At 48.3% G+C, this 16948-nt stretch overlaps 1 protein-coding gene across 4 annotated transcripts; it reads left to right on the top strand.

The window, feature by feature from the left end:
• Positions 1-86: 86 nt before the first annotated feature.
• Positions 87-15034, top strand: MDC1 (mediator of DNA damage checkpoint 1). 4 transcript variants are annotated; one of them, XM_068559288.1, is made up of 16 exons: positions 89-203; positions 1608-2286; positions 4575-4716; positions 5273-5653; positions 5739-5808; positions 6104-7578; positions 8091-8156; positions 8322-8411; positions 8816-9613; positions 9723-9766; positions 10265-12223; positions 12305-12424; positions 12550-12732; positions 12955-13080; positions 13179-13289; positions 14256-15034. In XM_068559288.1, the coding sequence occupies exons 3-16, from the start codon at positions 4578-4580 to the stop codon at positions 14421-14423; spliced, it is 5730 nt and encodes a 1909-aa protein (XP_068415389.1). In that variant the 5' UTR covers positions 89-203; positions 1608-2286; positions 4575-4577; the 3' UTR covers positions 14424-15034. The 4 variants fall into 4 exon arrangements, with proteins under 4 accessions (XP_068415391.1, XP_068415389.1, XP_068415392.1 ...); XM_068559291.1 differs by having other exon boundaries at positions 8816-9037; XM_068559289.1 differs by lacking the exon at positions 8322-8411.
• Positions 15035-16948: the final 1914 nt, after the last annotated feature.

Here is a 16948-nt window from a genome sequence, read left to right on the forward strand (position 1 = left end):
CGCGTGCGCTGGGGCCGGGAGGCGGGAGAACGAGCCCCGCGAGGTGGTGGGGAGACAAAGCCTCACCGAGGCTGGCCCTGATTAGTCCGTGCTGGTCATGTATCAGACGTCCATTGGTCCCTGCTCTGCAGGACGAGCGCAGTCCTCCCTGGGAGTTGTAGTCCTCTATTGTTGTCCACGCTGCAAGATGAAAGAACAAATGGGTGGGTACTGGGTATGGGGGTTTGGGTTTGGGAGTTTTTAATGAAAAATGACCTTGCGCAAGGGTTCCTTCCTCTATGCCGGACTTTTCTGGTATAAAAAGAGAGTAGTTTACGGATACAGAAATTGGGAACCCGGGGGTGCCAGGCGTTGGAAGGTGGAGTGGGGGCACGCCCTGAAAGCTCCCCGCTGCGGTAGCTCTTGAGAAGACAGGACTGCTTAGCTCAGCGAAAACTGGGGAGAAATGCGGCACCCTGATCTGCTATCTAACAGCTGGTCCTTTGGTGACCCAAGGCATGGACTTCAGTAAGCTGCTGCTCCCCCAGATACCTCAGGAAGAAGGAGGGGATTGCCCTCCTGCTATTTCCTTGGGAGTTTTCTAATGATAATGTTTAGAAACAAAATTGCAGCAAGGGCTTTTCAAGATAGAGAAGTAATTGTGTGAAGGGTATGTTCAAGAATAAGTTGACTGGTTTAGAGAAGTTGATATGCCAGAAGTGTCTGTCCATGTGGGGGGTCTGGGCCTTAGAGCAGCGTTTAACACCCTGTATTGTCCAGCGGAGAACTATGGGGTGAGATACCTGATAGAATTTCGGTGTCTTCCAGCCTGCCTCTCTAGACACTTTGATGAAGTCAGTGTTTTTTCAGTTCACTGATTTCACTGACTAGGTGGCTGACCATGGCAACCTTCCAGGAGCCTCAGGATTGAAATAAAAGGGGTAGGAAGGTGATGGGGAAAAAACTGGATGAGCTGAAGTCTGAGTGGCATGTTTCATCTCAGGGATTAATTCAACTTGAGAGATACTAAGTGTCCACCAAACCAGGAGCTAGGGATACCAAAATGATTAAGAAATAGCTCACTGTTCTCCAGGATCTTGCAATTTCGTGAGAAGTGTATAAACAATAATTGAGTGTGGTAAGCACTGTGATAAAGGACATGTGATATCAAGGTCATCATTGTTAATTCACATTGGATTCAACACACATTTCTCAGTCATTTTATAAATAAGAGAACATCAAGTTGTGTAAGACCCGTCTACCCACTTAAAATAGAATGTTCATGTTTTAGGGCATGATCACAATGAAAGTAATTACGTATTTTGTGGTAGTGAAGAGAGTTCAGGGTTTACAATTAGGGAACTGGTTTCAATTTGTCTCTACCTTACATTAGTTGTAGGCAAGTTATCGGCAGAGCTCCGATTCTTTCTATAAAACCTATTTCTGCCTATTGTAGTCAGAATGAAGTGAGATAAGAATGCAAAAGGTCTTCCTAAATTATTCATGTCAAATTATTATTCTTGTCTTAGTATGACATTTAATGAAATAAATGATATTTATCATCCTTGAACCCTTCAAAGACCTCGGTCGCCTTCAAGATGGTTAACGAAACAGTTCTGTTTGCCTAGGGATCTTTACTCTTGGAGAATGACCTCAAAATGTTCATCAGGAATGTATTCTCAGAGAGGAAATGACATGACTTCAAGACGAGCTAACTCATAAGAAAATGAACTTCCATTGCAATGAGTCCTCAAGCGCCACGCCTACGGGATATTTTCCAAACTGCAGCCTTCAGCCACGACTACAACCCGCAACCCATTTTCATTTTTCATGAGTCAGCGGACACCATGTCTGGGAGGACCGGGGAAGGACGCTCTGGCCGCACTAGATGCTTGGGGCGACGACTATGATAAGCCCCTCTATCCGTCGCTGGCGGCCAGACTCTGTGGTCGCGATTTGGAAATCTGCGCGGGGAGTGGGCGGTGCGGTGAAGCGGTGGTGGGTTGTCCTTTGGAGCTGCCCAATCGAGGTGCACTATTCTGTGCGCCTTCGGCGGCCTCTGATTACAGCCTCAGCCAACTGATCTCAGCCTCCCCGGAGAAGCCGCCCCTTTGAGCTGTAAGGGGGCGGGGACGGGGCGGGGCTCTGGCTGTGCCTCAGAGTTGGCGGCTTGCTCTGTCGGCGTGCAGCCGGGCTGTGAAAGACAGCGGCAGGAGCCAATCAGCGAATCGGCCCTCGCCCCGCTCAGGCACTCGCGCCATCCCGGTCGCGGCCGTTACTGGTGGCGCGCGCGGGGACTCAAAGTAGGTGAGTTCTGAGGGGGCCTCGCCCACGGTTCCCCGGGTGCCATCTTGGTTTTCCCCGGTGGGCGGGAGGGGCGTGCCTTTGGTACGACTGGGCGGAGGATACTTGGAAATTTGCTTCTCGAATTATAATACTCATCCTTACTTGACGCCCCTTCCTGACCTTAGGTATGAAGACACAGGGAGACGTTGGGCTAGGAGGGAACCCATGGGATGGAGGGAGATCAAAGGTGGTGGCCCATGGATTGGAGCCGAGGGTCATGGGCACCAGCTGAGTTCGCCAGTCATAAGAACGGAGTTAACACTATCTCCATGGAGGTGTCCTACTTTCCCAACCTGTCAACAGTTTCCCTTTAGAGTAGCCTCTTTCATACCGTTTTGAGTTTTCATCTTATTTGTTCTTTAATTAGGAGGGCAGAATTAGTTTTACTTTTGGTTCAGGAATGTATCCCGAATACTTAACAGCGGTACCAGGTGCGCAATAACTGTTGAATGAATATGATGGACCCTTGGGGAAAAGACACAGTTCTTCTGCCTGGTCCAGTTCTCGAGGTGGGGTGTGAGGCAGAAATGGAATGTTATAGTTACACTATGGTGAGAACTATCAGGATAAGTACAAGTCCACCAACCACCGTGAAACACTTAGGAACATGGGGAACACCAGAAAGCAGAGAAGACTCCAGGCAAGGCTTTGCTGAGGAAGTGACATTTGAACTGAATTGTAAAGGATGGGTAGGATTTGGACCAGAAAAACTATGAACAAAGGGCTAAGGAGCTGGCTAAGGCCTGCAGATGAGAGGGACAGCAGGAGCAGTGTGTTCAGAGACTGGGGAGAAGGTCCATGTGGCTGAATCATAGGCTTGGGTGAGGTGCGGGTGGGACATACATTTGAGGATATGAGGTTCTGATTGTGGAGGGTCTTGCTAAGGAGTTTAGATTTTATTTTATCCTATGGGCATGGAAATCCATCAAAGAATATTAAACAGAGGAGAGACATTATCTGGGTGGTCCTGGACAAATTCCTTAATCCATCTGTATTGCAGTTTCTTTATCTGAGAAATAGAAAGTAATAATAAGGAATTCCCTGGCGGTTGAGTGGTTAGGACTCCGTGCTTCCACTGCAGGGGCCAGGGGTTCGATCCCTGGTCAGGGAACTAAGATCCCACATGCCATGCTGCGTGTCCAAAAGGAAAACAACCAAAAACAAAAAGTAATAATAATAGTTTACAGGATTCTTGTGATAATTAAATAAGTCAGTGAACATAAAGTAATTAGAGCAGTGCTTGACACCTACCAAGCCTCTCTTTTGGCTGTTACGATTTTTTGCAGTTTAGTCTGATCACACTGAGATGATCTGATAAAGTGTAAAAAGCATGGGCTTTGCAGCCAGAAGCACAATTACTTCTACCCTTTTCATTTACCTGCTGTGTTATCCTGATTGAATATTTTTAGCCTTAGTGTTCTAAACGCCTGCCTCATGGCTACTATGCCTGATACATAGTTGATGTTTGGCGAAAGTTATCCCAATAGTGGATAGTGAAATCAATTTAGTGGATTGCAAGTCGGCGTTTAAAAAATTGAGAAGAGAAAAAAAACAGAATGACAACTATCAGTGTGTTGTATAAAGGCTTAACATTGTTTCTCAAAACATTTATCTATAAATAAGCATGTGGAGTTTTTTTGTTTTTTGTTTTTTTAAAGATTTATTTATTTATTTATTATTTATTTATTTTTGGCTGTGTCGGGTCTTAGTTGCAGCACGTGGGATCTTCGTTGAGGCATGCGGGATCTTTCATTGCGGTGCGGGGGCTTCTCTCTAGTTGTAGTGTGCGGGTTTTCTCTTCTCTAGTTGTGGCGCGCAGGCTCCAGGGCACGTGGGCTCTGTAGTTTGTGGCACGCAGGCTCTCTAGTTGAGGTGCCCGAGCTTAGTAGTTGTGGCACACGGGTTTAGTTGCCCTGCGACATGTGGGATCTTAGTTCCCTGATCAGGGATCGAACCTGAGTCACCTGCATTGGGAGGCAGATTCTTTACCACTGGACTACCAGGGAAGTCCCAAGCATGTGTTTTTATATATATTTCTGTACTGGGGACTCTATAATATTTATTTCTTATTCCGTATCATGGTCAAAGATATTTCTTAAGTGCTTCAGAAGAATAACGACAGAATGATCGGCAGAAAGGGAAACATCAGCCTCCATAGCTATCCAGGTTTACAGCAGTTAGCAGTCTCCTCTCTGAGGCTGTGTGTGTGACCCACTGAAAGAGGTGATAATAATGTGTTTTTTTCTCAGATCATGGAAGACACCCAGGTTATTAACTGGGAAGTTGAAGAAGAGGAGGAGGTTGAAGAGAGACCCAGTGAATCTTTGGGGTGTAGCTCGGAGCCCCTTGGGCGACTGCGTATCTTCAGTAGTTCCTATGGACCAGAAAAAGGTCAGGGGTTATTGGGTGCTGAAGTACTGGTATAGGCCTCTTATTTCTGTGGGGAGGTAGTTGGAGGGTTGTAAGCTTAGATACGCATCTGGGAGATCTGAAAAAAGGTTTTACTGGGAATGGAGAAGAGGGGGCTGATTGATCTGATTGCTCCAGGCAAGTGCCCTGGACTCAATGGGGGTGATTTTACTTTGGTAGGAGAAGATGAAGGGATTCAGATAAAAATCCAGTGAGGTCTGGAAATGAGTGGTGGTGATGTTTTGCACAACAATGTGAATGTACTTAACATCACTGAACTGTACACTGAAAAGTTGGCTGAATGGTAAATTTTATGTATATTTTACCACAATAGAAAATAATCCAGTGTGGATGGATGGGGTATTGATTATGAATAATGCATTGCATATATTCTTTATTAGCTAGTTATCCTGGGGCCTTTTATTTTTCTAATGCATGGGGGGACCTTGAGTGAGTAGTGAGGTACTTAACAGGAACGTTTTCCTAATAGCAGGTCAGGACTCTGGCCTTGGAAACCATCTACCTCTCTAATTCTTAGATTTCCCATTATACCTCGGGAAGAATGTGGTAGGCCGAATGCCTGATTGCTCTGTGGCCCTGCCCTATTCATCTATCTCCAAACAACATGCGGTGATTGAAATCTTGGCCTGGGACAAGGCACCTGTCCTCCGGGATTGTGGGAGCCTCAATGGTACTCAAATCCTGAGGCCTCCTAAGGTCCTGGGCCCTGGGGTGAGTCATCGTTTGAGGGACCGGGAGTTGATTCTCTTTGCTGACTTGCCCTGCCAGTACCATCGCTTGGATGTCCCCCTGCCCTTTGTCTCCCGGGGCCCTCTAACTGTAGAGGAGACACCCAGGGTACAGGGAGGAACTCAACCCCACAGGCTTCTGTTGGCTGAGGACTCAGAGGAAGAAGTAGGTAAGTTTGTGTATTGGGAGGGCGGGTGAGGAGATGGGGATTGTGAGTTTAAAACTGTCAACTTACTCCTTTCTACAACTGACAGATTCTCTTTCTGAAAAGTGTGTGGTGAAAGGACCAAGGACCTCCTTTTGGGCAACAGTAGTTCCAGAGAGGTGAGTGCCAAAGGGCCAGACACCTGAGTCTTCAAAAGAAGGAGGAATCAGGGGCTGGAGGATCCATCTCTATGAGAACTTATTACCGTTAAAGTCCGGGCTGGGGAACTACACATACTTGTTCAATCAACTGAATTTTTATTGAGCACCTCTGATGTGCCAAGTAGAAAACTAATTGCTGGAGATAGAAAAGAAAATACTACCTCATGTCTGCCCTCAAGGAGCTCCTAGTTGAGTGGGGTATCCCTTCTGGGGAAATAGATTCTATAGACTCTCTCTTCTCTTCCCTTCACAGCGATGAGGAGGGACCTTCGTCTGCCCTGGATGGCCCTGGGCCACCTTTTGCCTTCAACTTGAACAGTGACACAGATGAGGAAGAAAGTCAGCAACCAGGAGAAGGGGAGGCCTCCTCAGCTGCCAGAAGAGTCACCGCTGCAGAGACAGAACAGCCTAAACCTGTCACAACTGAAATCCAGCTTGAAAAGGATCAGTGTTCAGTGAAGGAGAAGAACAATGACACGAAAGTTGAGAGGAATGCGAGGAGTGGGGTGGTTCCAGTTGGAGTGATTCTGGAGAGGAGCCAGCCTGCTGGGGAGGACAGTGACACAGACGTGGATGATGAGAGCGGGCCTCTGAGAAGGCTCACTGGGGTCCATCTGGAAAGGGCCCAGCCTTGTGGCTTCATAGACAGTGATACTGATGTGGAAGAAGAGGGGATCCCTGCGACCCCAGCAGTAGTTCCTGTGAGGAAGAGGCACATCTTCCATGAAGTTGGTACAGAGAGTCCTCGGGCACCTGGCGTGGCACATCGGCAGGAGAGCCCGGCTGGTAGTGATACAGATATAGAGGAGAGGGAGGCCCCCCTGACCGTCCCTCTGGACAGAAGCCGAGCCTCTGTCGTGATCGATAGCAATACAGATGACAAGGAAGAAGTCTCAGCAGCGCTCACACTGGCACATCTAAGAGAGAGCCGGGCCGTTGCGTGGAACAGAGATCCAGATGCAGAAGAGGATAGGGCCCAACCGGTGGCCCTTCTGGAGCAAAGCCAAGCCTCTGCTGGGAGAGACAGTGACACAGACGTGAAGGAAAAGGGGCTCCCAGTGGAGAAGACAGGAACTGTTCCCAGGGGTCACACGGGCAAGGCATATTCGGAAAAGAGTCAACCTCCTCTCAGGGACAGTGATACAGAGGTGATGGAAGAGAAGAGCTCACTGGGGTTCCACCTGCAGAGAAGCCAAGCCTCTGCCACAGTGCATGTCAACACACAAGTGGTGGAGGAAGTCCCACCAGGGCCAGCTGTTATACTTCTGGAGAAGCATCAAGTACCTGTAGCATGGACACATCAAACAGATGTGGAAGCTGAAGGAGGCCCAGCAAAGCTGCCTGTGGTGTATCTAGAAGAAGCCCAGCCTCCTCTAGCTGGGGACTGTGGCCCAGATGCGGAGGAGAACACATCCTTAGCAGCCTCAGCAGTGGCAGATGTAAGAAAGAGCCAGCTTCATGCAGAAGAAGATACTGGGACAGAGTGGGCTGCAGCCGTTCTTGAACAGGGCAGAGCTTTTATGGCTGGGGCCCAGGGTGGGTCACCCACGGCCCAAGTGGAGCAGGACCTTCTCCCTGTCTCAAGGAATAACATAGCACATCTGGTGGTGGACACAGGCACTCCAGGGGAACCCACCCAGCCACAGAGAGAGGGGGCCCAGACCCCCACAGAAAGGGAGAGAGAACCACATGTGGATAGGACCATGAACTCTGGAGACAACCACGATGGTTAGTGCTGGCCTTCCTTCTTCCCTTAACCCCTGCAATAAAAAATGCTTCTAGGGTATCTTAGTTCATTTGAGCTGCTATAACAAAATACCATAGACTGGGTAGCTTATAAACAACAGAAGTTTATTTTTCACAGTTCTAAAGCCTGGGAGGTCCAAGATACCAGCAGATTCAGTGTCTGGTGAGGCCCCGCTTCCTTCTTCATAGGCAGCCATCTTCTCACTATGTCCTCACATGGCAAAAGGGCCCAAGGAAGCTCTCTGGAGTCTCTTTTATAAGGGCACTGATCCCATTCACACGGGCTCCAACCTCATGACCTAATCACCTCCCAGAAGCCCCACCTCCTAATACCCTCACATTGGAAATTAGGTTTCAATGTAAGAATTTTGGGGGAGACACAGAGATTCAGTCTATTGCATGGGGTTGGGGCTAAGGAGAGAATAGTAGAGAAAAAGGAAGGAGTTAAGGGTCAGCTGTGATTTTTTAATTATCCTATATTCCTCCCCCACCAGATTCTGAAGATCTGGACCTACAAGCTACCCAGTGCTTTGTGGAGAGAGAGAATCAGAGCCTGGAAGGTGAGGACATCTGTGTCATGTGGATACTGGTACAAACAGGAGCTTGGAGATCAGACTGGTAGTCCTTGAAGGGTGTGAAAGCTGGGACGGGCAGGGTGGGAAACTAAGAATGGGACCCCGGAGTTCTGTGGAGCAGTGCTCAGGCCATGCTTTCGTGTGCAACAGTCCCCAGCATGGAGGATGAACCCACCCAGGCCTTCCTGTTTACTCTGCCCCAAGAGCCTGGCCCTTCCCGTTGCAGCTTCCAGGCCACAGGTATAAGAAACTCTCCCCTCCTCTGTGTCCCTAACTTGGCATCCTTATTTTCCCCCTCTACACGTTTCTTTTATATTCCTTGACATTTTGCTGATGTTTCTCCATCTCATCAGAAAAAAATGCCATATTAAGTCAGACCCATAGAGCAACTAGTCTAGCATAAGTTTTTAAGAGGCTACTGAGAGAGCTTTTATATGAAGGTTTGGGCTTACTTTTTGAGACAAATGTTAAATGTTATGACTATCTTCCTTATTCCCAGCTTTCCTTTAATAACCCATTTAAATTTATTATGCATGAATTTGTCTTCATCTTTTCTCAAGCTATTACCTTTTCAACCTACATTCCTCTCTCTCTCTCTCTCTCTCTCTCTCTCTCTCTCTCTCACTCACTCACTCTGCTTTCAGGTTCCCTGGATGAGCCATGGGAGGTCTTGGCTACACAGCCATTCTGTCCGAGAGAGTCTGAAGCCTCTGAGACCCAGCCCATTGCCACCCACATTGAAGCCCATGGACCTTGCCCCTCTCCACCTACGGCAGCACCACAAGAGCAACATCCAGAAAGTCCAGTTCATGCAGAGTCACTGGGGATTCAAGGCAGAGGGATGCAGACTGTGGAGGAAGACATGGGTACACCAAGAGAAACAGCAGAGAGGGTGACCCCTGAGAGAGGGCCACTGGAGAGGGAAACTGAGAAACTGCCCTCGGAAGGAGAGAGGGAAGATGTGATGGGAGAGGAAGAATCAACCAGGGGGATACAGGACAGAGAACAAAAACAGGTGTTAGCTAGGGATACTCAGAAACAAGAGTCTGACAAAAGAGTAAAAAGTGCAAGTACTGAAAGGGATATGGAGAGTTTGAAGGTAGAAATTGAGACACCTAAGGAAATACAAGAGAAAGAGAGAGAAAAGCAGACTCTTACAAGAGAAATATTTGACAGAGAAGCAGAGAAACCAGTAGCAGAGAGAGAGTGTGAGGCAGGTGGGTTAGAAGGGAAGGTACCCAAAGTGATGCTGGACAGAGGCCCACAGACAGGGGAGACAGAGGCGGGGGGCCAGGACCAGAAAGGCCAGGCCTCAGGTTCGACACCAGAGCCTGGAGCGGGGGCGGGAGACCTTCAGGGACTTGCTTCAGACCCCATAGCTTCTGGGAGCCAGTCAGGTGGAGGAAGGGGTGCCCCAGTGAGACCCAGGAGGCAGCAGAGAGGTAAGTGAAGGTAGAGGGGAGCCTAAGGTGGTACACAGCCCTCATGATAATCAACCCCTAAGTGACTGACTGCTTAGACCTCAGCTACTTGTCTTTCCCTTCTGTCTAGGCTACTTGAATTGTAAGATGCCACCTGCTGAGAAGGCTTCCAGGGTGAGAGCTGCTTTCTGTACCCACCTCCCCACTCCACAGGTCATCTCTGCATCTCCTCCACTGCCCCTTCCCCTGACCTTGCTTTCATCTACTCCTTTCCCCATGTTTTTAACTTTTCTTCCATTTTCACTGCTCCTTAGTTGGCTTCTTAGCTGGCTTCTTAGTTGGCTTCTATCCGTTTACTTTGACACCTGTTGTTTTCCATATCTGTTCCCCAAGTTCTGTCTCCCTCTCCCTGACTCAGAAAGCTCCTTTTTTCAAGTCCCTTCCCTCTTTCTTGTAACCGTCCTCTTTATTAGCATCATCCATATATGGAGAATACTATACTGGCATTTTGGGGAGAGGTCTTTGGGAAAGAGGAAATTCCCAGTCTAATGGAACAGACAGAAAGAGAAATGCCACGAGTACACTCTATAAACAAGGATCAAGAACAGTATCCAAGTCCTGTCTCTCTTCTCTCTGTCTCCTCCTCCCTCACTGGCTTCCATTTCTCCCCAGGGTGATCAGGAATCCCCAGCTGCTTGTCGGCCTCCGGCAGTGCAGGAAGCTTCCGCGCCACTCCAGAACCCCCTCATCTCTCAGAGCCCCAAACGTCCTGCCCCTCAGTCCCTCCTTTCGCCCTCTCCACCTCCTTCAGAACCGCCCATTCCCAGGACCAGACAAAATGAGAGTCAGGAAGCTCTGGAGACTCCCTTTTCCTCAGAGCTGGACGCTCTCCACCCAAAACCCAAAGTCAAGCCCCAAGGGTCCTCTCCAGTTTCTTCTGTACCCCTTGAGCCCCACCCTACCACCTCCACAGACCAGCCTGTCACCCCCAAGCCCACATCTCGGGCCACTCGGGGCAGGACACTTAGGTCCTCTGTCAAAACCCCTGAACGAAATGTCTCCACAGCCCCTGAGCTCCAGCCTTCTGCCCACACAGACCAGCCTGTCACCCCCAAACCCACATCTCGGGCCACTCGGGGCAGGACACAGAGGGCTTCTGTCAAGACTCCCGAACCAGTTATCTCCACAGCCCCTGAGCCCCAGCCTTGCACTTCCACAGACCAGCCTGTCACCCCCAAACCCACATCTCGGGCCACTCGGGGCAGGGCACTCAGGTCCTCAGTCAAAACCCCTGAACGAAATGTCCCCACAGCCCCTGAGCTCCAGAATTCTGCCCACACAGACCAGCCTGTCACCCCCAAACCCACATCTCGGGCCACGCGGGGCAGGGCACTCAGGTCCTCAGTCAAAACCCCTGAACGAAATGTCTCCACAGCCCCTGAGCTCCAGAATTCTGCCCACACAGACCAGCCTGTCACCCCCAAACCCACATCTCGGGCCACTCGGGGCAGGGCACTTAGGTCCACTGTCAAAACCCCTGAACAAAATGTCCCCACGGCCCCTGAGCTCCAGCCTTCGGCCCACACAGACCAGCCTGTCACCCCCAAACCCACATCTCGGGGCAGGACACAGAGGACTTCTGTCAAGACTCCCGAACCAGTTATCTCCACAGCCCCTGAGCCCCAGCCTTCCACTTCCACAGACCAGCCTGTCACCCCCAAACCCACATCTCGGGCCACTCAGGGCAGGACACTTAGGGCCTCTGTCAAAACCCCTGAACGAAATGTCTCCACAGCTCCTGAGCTCCAGCCTTCTGCCCACACAGACCAGCCTGTCACCCCCAAACCCACATCTCAGGCCCCTCGGGGCAGGACACTTAGGTCTTCTGCTAAGACCCCTGAACCAGTTGTCCCCATAACTCCTGAGCCCCAGCCTTCCACCTCTAAAGACCAGTCTCTCACCCCTGAGCCCACATCTCAGGCCACTCGGGGCAGGACACATAGGTCCTCTGTCAAGACATCCCAGCCAACTGAACCCACAGCTCCTGACCTTGAACCTTCGTCCCCCACAGACCAGCCTGTCACCCCCAAAGTCATAGCTCAGGGTGGTCAGAGCAGGACACTAAGGTCTTCTACAGTAAGTGCTGTGCCAGTTCCTACCACCCCTGAATTCCACTCTCCAGTCCCCACAGAACAGCCTATTCCCCCTGAGCCCATCCCTGAAGCCAATTGCAGCAGGAGGCCAAGGGCCACTAGGAAACCTGGGTCTCTCACAGCTCACGTTCATGAACCCTACTCTGTGCCCTCCGAACCTAACTCCCGGTCCTCAAGGAACCAGAGACGAGGGGTGGTGAGAGCAGCCGAGTCCCTTAGCACCATTCCTGAGCCTGCCTTTGCCCAGCTTCCCGAGGCACCCACTCATGCTCCCCAGATCCCAAAGGGGGAGGCAGCAGATAGATCTGGCTTCACCCCAGAGCCCCAGCCTGAGGCCTCTCAAAATCACAAGAGGCCTTTAGCTACTGTGGACTCACCTCCACTTCAAAAACGGCTCCAAAGAGGAGAAGTTCCCCAGAAGACAGCATTCCTTAAGGAAGAAGAAGAAAATCCTGCAGCGAAGCTGAGGAAGATAGAGGTGAGGAGGGGGCTGGAGTCACCTAGTTTGGAAAGAGCTTGGGGGCTTGGAAACTCCCACCAAGTTCTCTCTCAATCCCAGGATGTAGTGATTCCAGAACCAGGCAAGAGAAAGAGAGAGCAGACAGAGGAGGAGCCCCGGGAAATACCGAGCCGCAGCCTGCGACGGACCAAACCTATCCAAGAGTCCACGGCCCCCAAAGTAGGAGAGAAGGGCCCTGGGGCTTTGTGGGAGGTGGAGATGTGGTGGGACGGGAGGAGACCCAGGGGATTTGGGAGACGATGGCGCTGGTTGCCGTGACCAGCTCAGGCTAACCCCCTTCACAGGTGCTCTTCACAGGCGTGGTAGATGCTCATGGAGAGCGGGCAGTGCTGGCCCTGGGGGGCAGTATGGCCAGCTCAGTGGCTGAGGCTTCCCACCTGGTGACGGATCGGATCCGCCGGACAGTCAAGTTCCTGTGTGCCCTGGGGCGGGGCATCCCCATCCTCTCCCTGGACTGGCTGCACCAGGTGGGAGGCCAGGAGATGATGACAGACCCGTAGAGATAGTGACGGGAGAAGGCTGCTCACATGGGGCTCTAGAAAGCGGTGGGAGGAATGTGGGTACAGGAAGACGAGGTTAGTGAAGCAGAAGGCTTAATTCTGAAAACACCTCGTGAGCTCCCTGTAAACGCTAGACAGAAGAGCTGGGTGAAGGGCTGGGCTGAGCTTTGATACTGTTACCGTCCTTAGTCCCGCAAGGCAGGTTGCTTCTTGCCCCCGGCTGAATATGTGGTGACTGATCCTGAGCAGGAGAAGAACTTTGGCTTCAGCCTTCGGGAGGCCCTGAGCCGGGCTCGGGAGCGAAGGCTGCTGGAGGTGAGAGGCCATCTTCTGCCCCACACTTCAGCTGTTTCCCAGCGGTCCACGGCCTCTCAGTGCATCATCTACTGTCTCCGCCATTCTCTTCCTCCTAGGGCTATGAGATTCACGTGACCCCAGGAGTCCAGCCACCACCACCTCAGATGGGAGAGATCATCAGCTGCTGTGGAGGCACTGTCCTACCCAGCATGCCCCGGTCCTATAAGGTAGGGGTGGTGTGTTCAGGATCTGGTGAGGTGGCAGTTAGAGAGGTGGCTGGAATGGGAACAGGTTAGAGGAAAAATGGAGGTACAGATGGGAACACGGAGTAGTGAGAGGCTGGGGGAAGACCTCTGGTATAGAGAGGGATAGAGAAGGAAGAGGTCTGCTGATACCAAATGGACTTATTTTTATTTTTGTATTTACAATTTTTTTTTTTTGAAATATACACAAAGGGAGAGGGAATAATGCAGCGAACCACCAATCACTCAGATTCAACAGGTTAATTTAGAGTTTGCTGCATTTGCTCTATCCCTTTTTTTTTTCCTTTTTCTTTCATTTTCTTTGCTGAAATTTTTAAGGGAAACTGCAAAGGTCATTATTATTTTTTCCTACATACTTAAAATATACATCTCTAAGAAATATGTACATTTCTTACATAATCACATGCCGTTATTGGTCAATAACAAAATTAACAATTGTTTCCTGGTAACTTTGTCTTACTCCATTAATCAAATTTCTCGAGTCATCTGAAAATGTCTTTTTACAGTTCAAATCAGGACTCAAACAAGGTCCATGTATCCCCACAATGGCGCTGTATCTCTTAATTTGCTTTTACTCTAGGGCATACCCCCCAACCCACCTAGCCTTTTTCCTGCCATTGACTTCCTGCAGAAACTAGGTCACTTGTCCTTTAGAATGTTACACAGTCTGGATTTTTCTGTTTGCTCCCTTGTTGTGTCATTTATCTTGTTTTTCTATCTTTTATATTTCCTGTAAATCGTAGTTAACTTTAAAAGGTTGAACAAATTCAGGTTCAACTTTTGTGGCAAGAGTTCTTCATACACAGTGTGTGTCATACGGCTTCCCATCAGGAGGTACTGTTTTTGTGCTGCTAAGACTGATTAGTGGGTCCCGAACCTATTTCTAGGATTCTTTTTCACCCCTGATTTTCTGTTTTCTCTTTCTTCCAGCCTCAGAGAGTTGTGATCACATGTTCCCAGGACTTCCCTCGATGTGCCATTCCATTTCGGGTTGGGCTGCCCATCCTCTCACCTGAGTTCTTGCTCACGGGAGTACTAAAGCAGGAAGCCAAGCCAGAGGCCTTTGTCCTCTCCACTTTGGAAATGTCATCCACCTGAAAACCCCACCCCAGTATGCTTTTCCTCCCAGACCAATATATAAAGTGTTAGAAATATTTGGAAGAAAGAACTTAGGGCTTTAGAAAGGATTGGGGTGTACTGATCTGATTTGTCTTGGAACATGGGTGGGGCCGAAAAGGCTTGTTGGTAAACAAAGACAGGGAGATTGGGAGCCACAGATTTTCTTAAATGGCCATTTAAAGTTGGCCGATCCCATGCTCAGATATCTTAAGTTGCTGCTCATATTTAGCTGGACTGATGTGCTTATTGCTCTATGGCACGCACAGTGTCCTGCCTCCTGTTTGGAAACCATTTGTTTCTTTTCTTCTTTTCTTACTGGGATTCTTACTCATCCTGCAAAAGATAGTGGAAACAATTTTAGTGTCCTGAACTTGAAAGAATGCTTGGAGTGAGTAAATTTGAAGGTGGAGTTATGGAATGCTACTAAAATATTTTCCTCTCTCCTTGCCCTATCTCGTTAGAAGCATCCTTTAGCTTTGACGTTGAGCAAATCTCTGCCCTTTTTTTTTTTTCTGGCCTGCTTTTCCAGTATTTATAAAGTTAGCTTAGGCTTAACCTCTGTGATAAATAAATATTCACTATGTGCCTTATGGTGTAGTACAGTTTTATTTTGTAAATTTTAGAAGTTGGTTGATTACAAGGATGTAGAGAAATTGGAACCCATCTACATTGCTCATGGGAATGTAAAATGATTCATCCACTGTGATAAGCAGTTTGACAGTTTCTCAAAAAGTTAATTATAGAATTACCATATGACCCAGCAATTCTACTCATAGGTATATACCCAACAGAATTAAAACAGATGTTCAAACAAATACTTGTATACAAATGTTCATATCAACACTTTCACAAGAGCCGAAAGATGAAAACACCACAAATGTTCATCAGCAGATGAATGGATAAACAAATTGTGGCATGTCCATACAATGGAATATATTCAGCCATAAAAGGGGATGAGGTACTAATTGTGCTACAGTGTTTTGAGGATGAATCTCAAAAGCATTGTGCTAAGTAAAAGAAGCCAGACACAAAAGGTCACATTGTATGACTCCACCTGTAGGAAATACGCAGGATAGGTAAATCCATAGAGACAGTAGATGGTGGTTGCCAGGGCTGGCAGGGAGAGAAAATGGGGAATGACCGCTTAATGGGTACAGGGTTTTATTTTGGGGTGAATAGAAAATGCTTTGGAACTAGAGAGAGGTGGTGGTTTCACACATTATGAATGTACTAAATGCCACTGGACTGTTCTCTTTAAAGTGGCTAATTTCATGTTATGTGAATTTCACTTCAATTTAAAAAAATACTGATTAGTTTTGGGCAGTTTTCTGCAGGTAAGTTATACTTAAGTTTGGAAAACTTTGGTGTAGTAGAAACAGCATGAGCTTTGCCAAACACTGTGCTGGCTTTTAAACATACCTAATCTCACAATATGTATTAAGCATAGCCATAGTGGGTGTGGCACACAGTAGGACCCAGATAAATATTAGTCCCCTTGCACTGCTCAAAGCCTTGTACTGTGTGAAGCTGCCTGTGTCCTTGAGGTCCACTGGATTCCTTACAGCACCTGCTGTCTCTATAGCCCCACTCAGCACTCATGTGCACACCCACTCCATGACTGGTACAATTTAAGTGCCCCAATTTAAATTTCTAGAGAAGAGAGATCTTTTCTTACACTTCCAATGAATCCTACAGCTCATAGCACATTGTGTAATAAATGTCTCAGTCAGGATCCTAAGAGGAAACTATGGCACAGTCAAATTAGGATAATTTGGAGAGAGTTCAATGAAGTGAAAATTAGAAGTAGGCAGAGTGTAGAGAAATCACAAAGAATATTGCCAGTACCCACAGCTCTGTTATGGCCACCTGTAAACCCAAAAGGTTGAGAGGAGGGAACAGTTACATAGAAAGGCTTCCCTCAAATGCTGTGATTTTTCTTTGATGTAGTCCATTCGGGACAACTTCCTGAGGCAGAAAGCAGGATGGAGAGTGAATCAGGAGGGAAAACATAATGATGTCTGGTACAGTATAAAATAGCATTGATTCAGAGGAGAATGGGAATACTAAGCCTCCAGGAGGGAGAAGGAATGTAGAGCCTGTAGGATGCTGTTTGGCAATTTTGTCATCCCTGAGCCCACAGGACTGGCAGCTCCTTAATTCTTATCTTGGGAAATTTTCTTGATCTCTTTAGGCCTATGTTTCTTCTATCTATTAGCTGAGGGAATTAGCTTCATGATCTCTAAGTTCCTTACTATGGTCATAGCTACTGTGACCAGGTCCTTAGCTACATGATCTTTAATGGAGAAAAACCTTACTTTACTTTGATTTTTAGATGTGAATGTTAGTCTGTAGGTATTACAAACAGGTCTGTAGGAAAAATTTTGGACAAAAGATCTTAGTGCTTTCTGACTAGTAAGTGGAGTCAAACTAATGAGGTTGTATAGGTAGTTAATTATCACAAGCTTGGATAAAATGAACATACTACAAAGTTCACAACTGTAATA

Source organism: Eschrichtius robustus, chromosome 12 (assembly GCF_028021215.1).
Source record: "Eschrichtius robustus isolate mEscRob2 chromosome 12, mEscRob2.pri, whole genome shotgun sequence".
NCBI lineage: Eukaryota > Metazoa > Chordata > Mammalia > Artiodactyla > Eschrichtiidae > Eschrichtius > Eschrichtius robustus.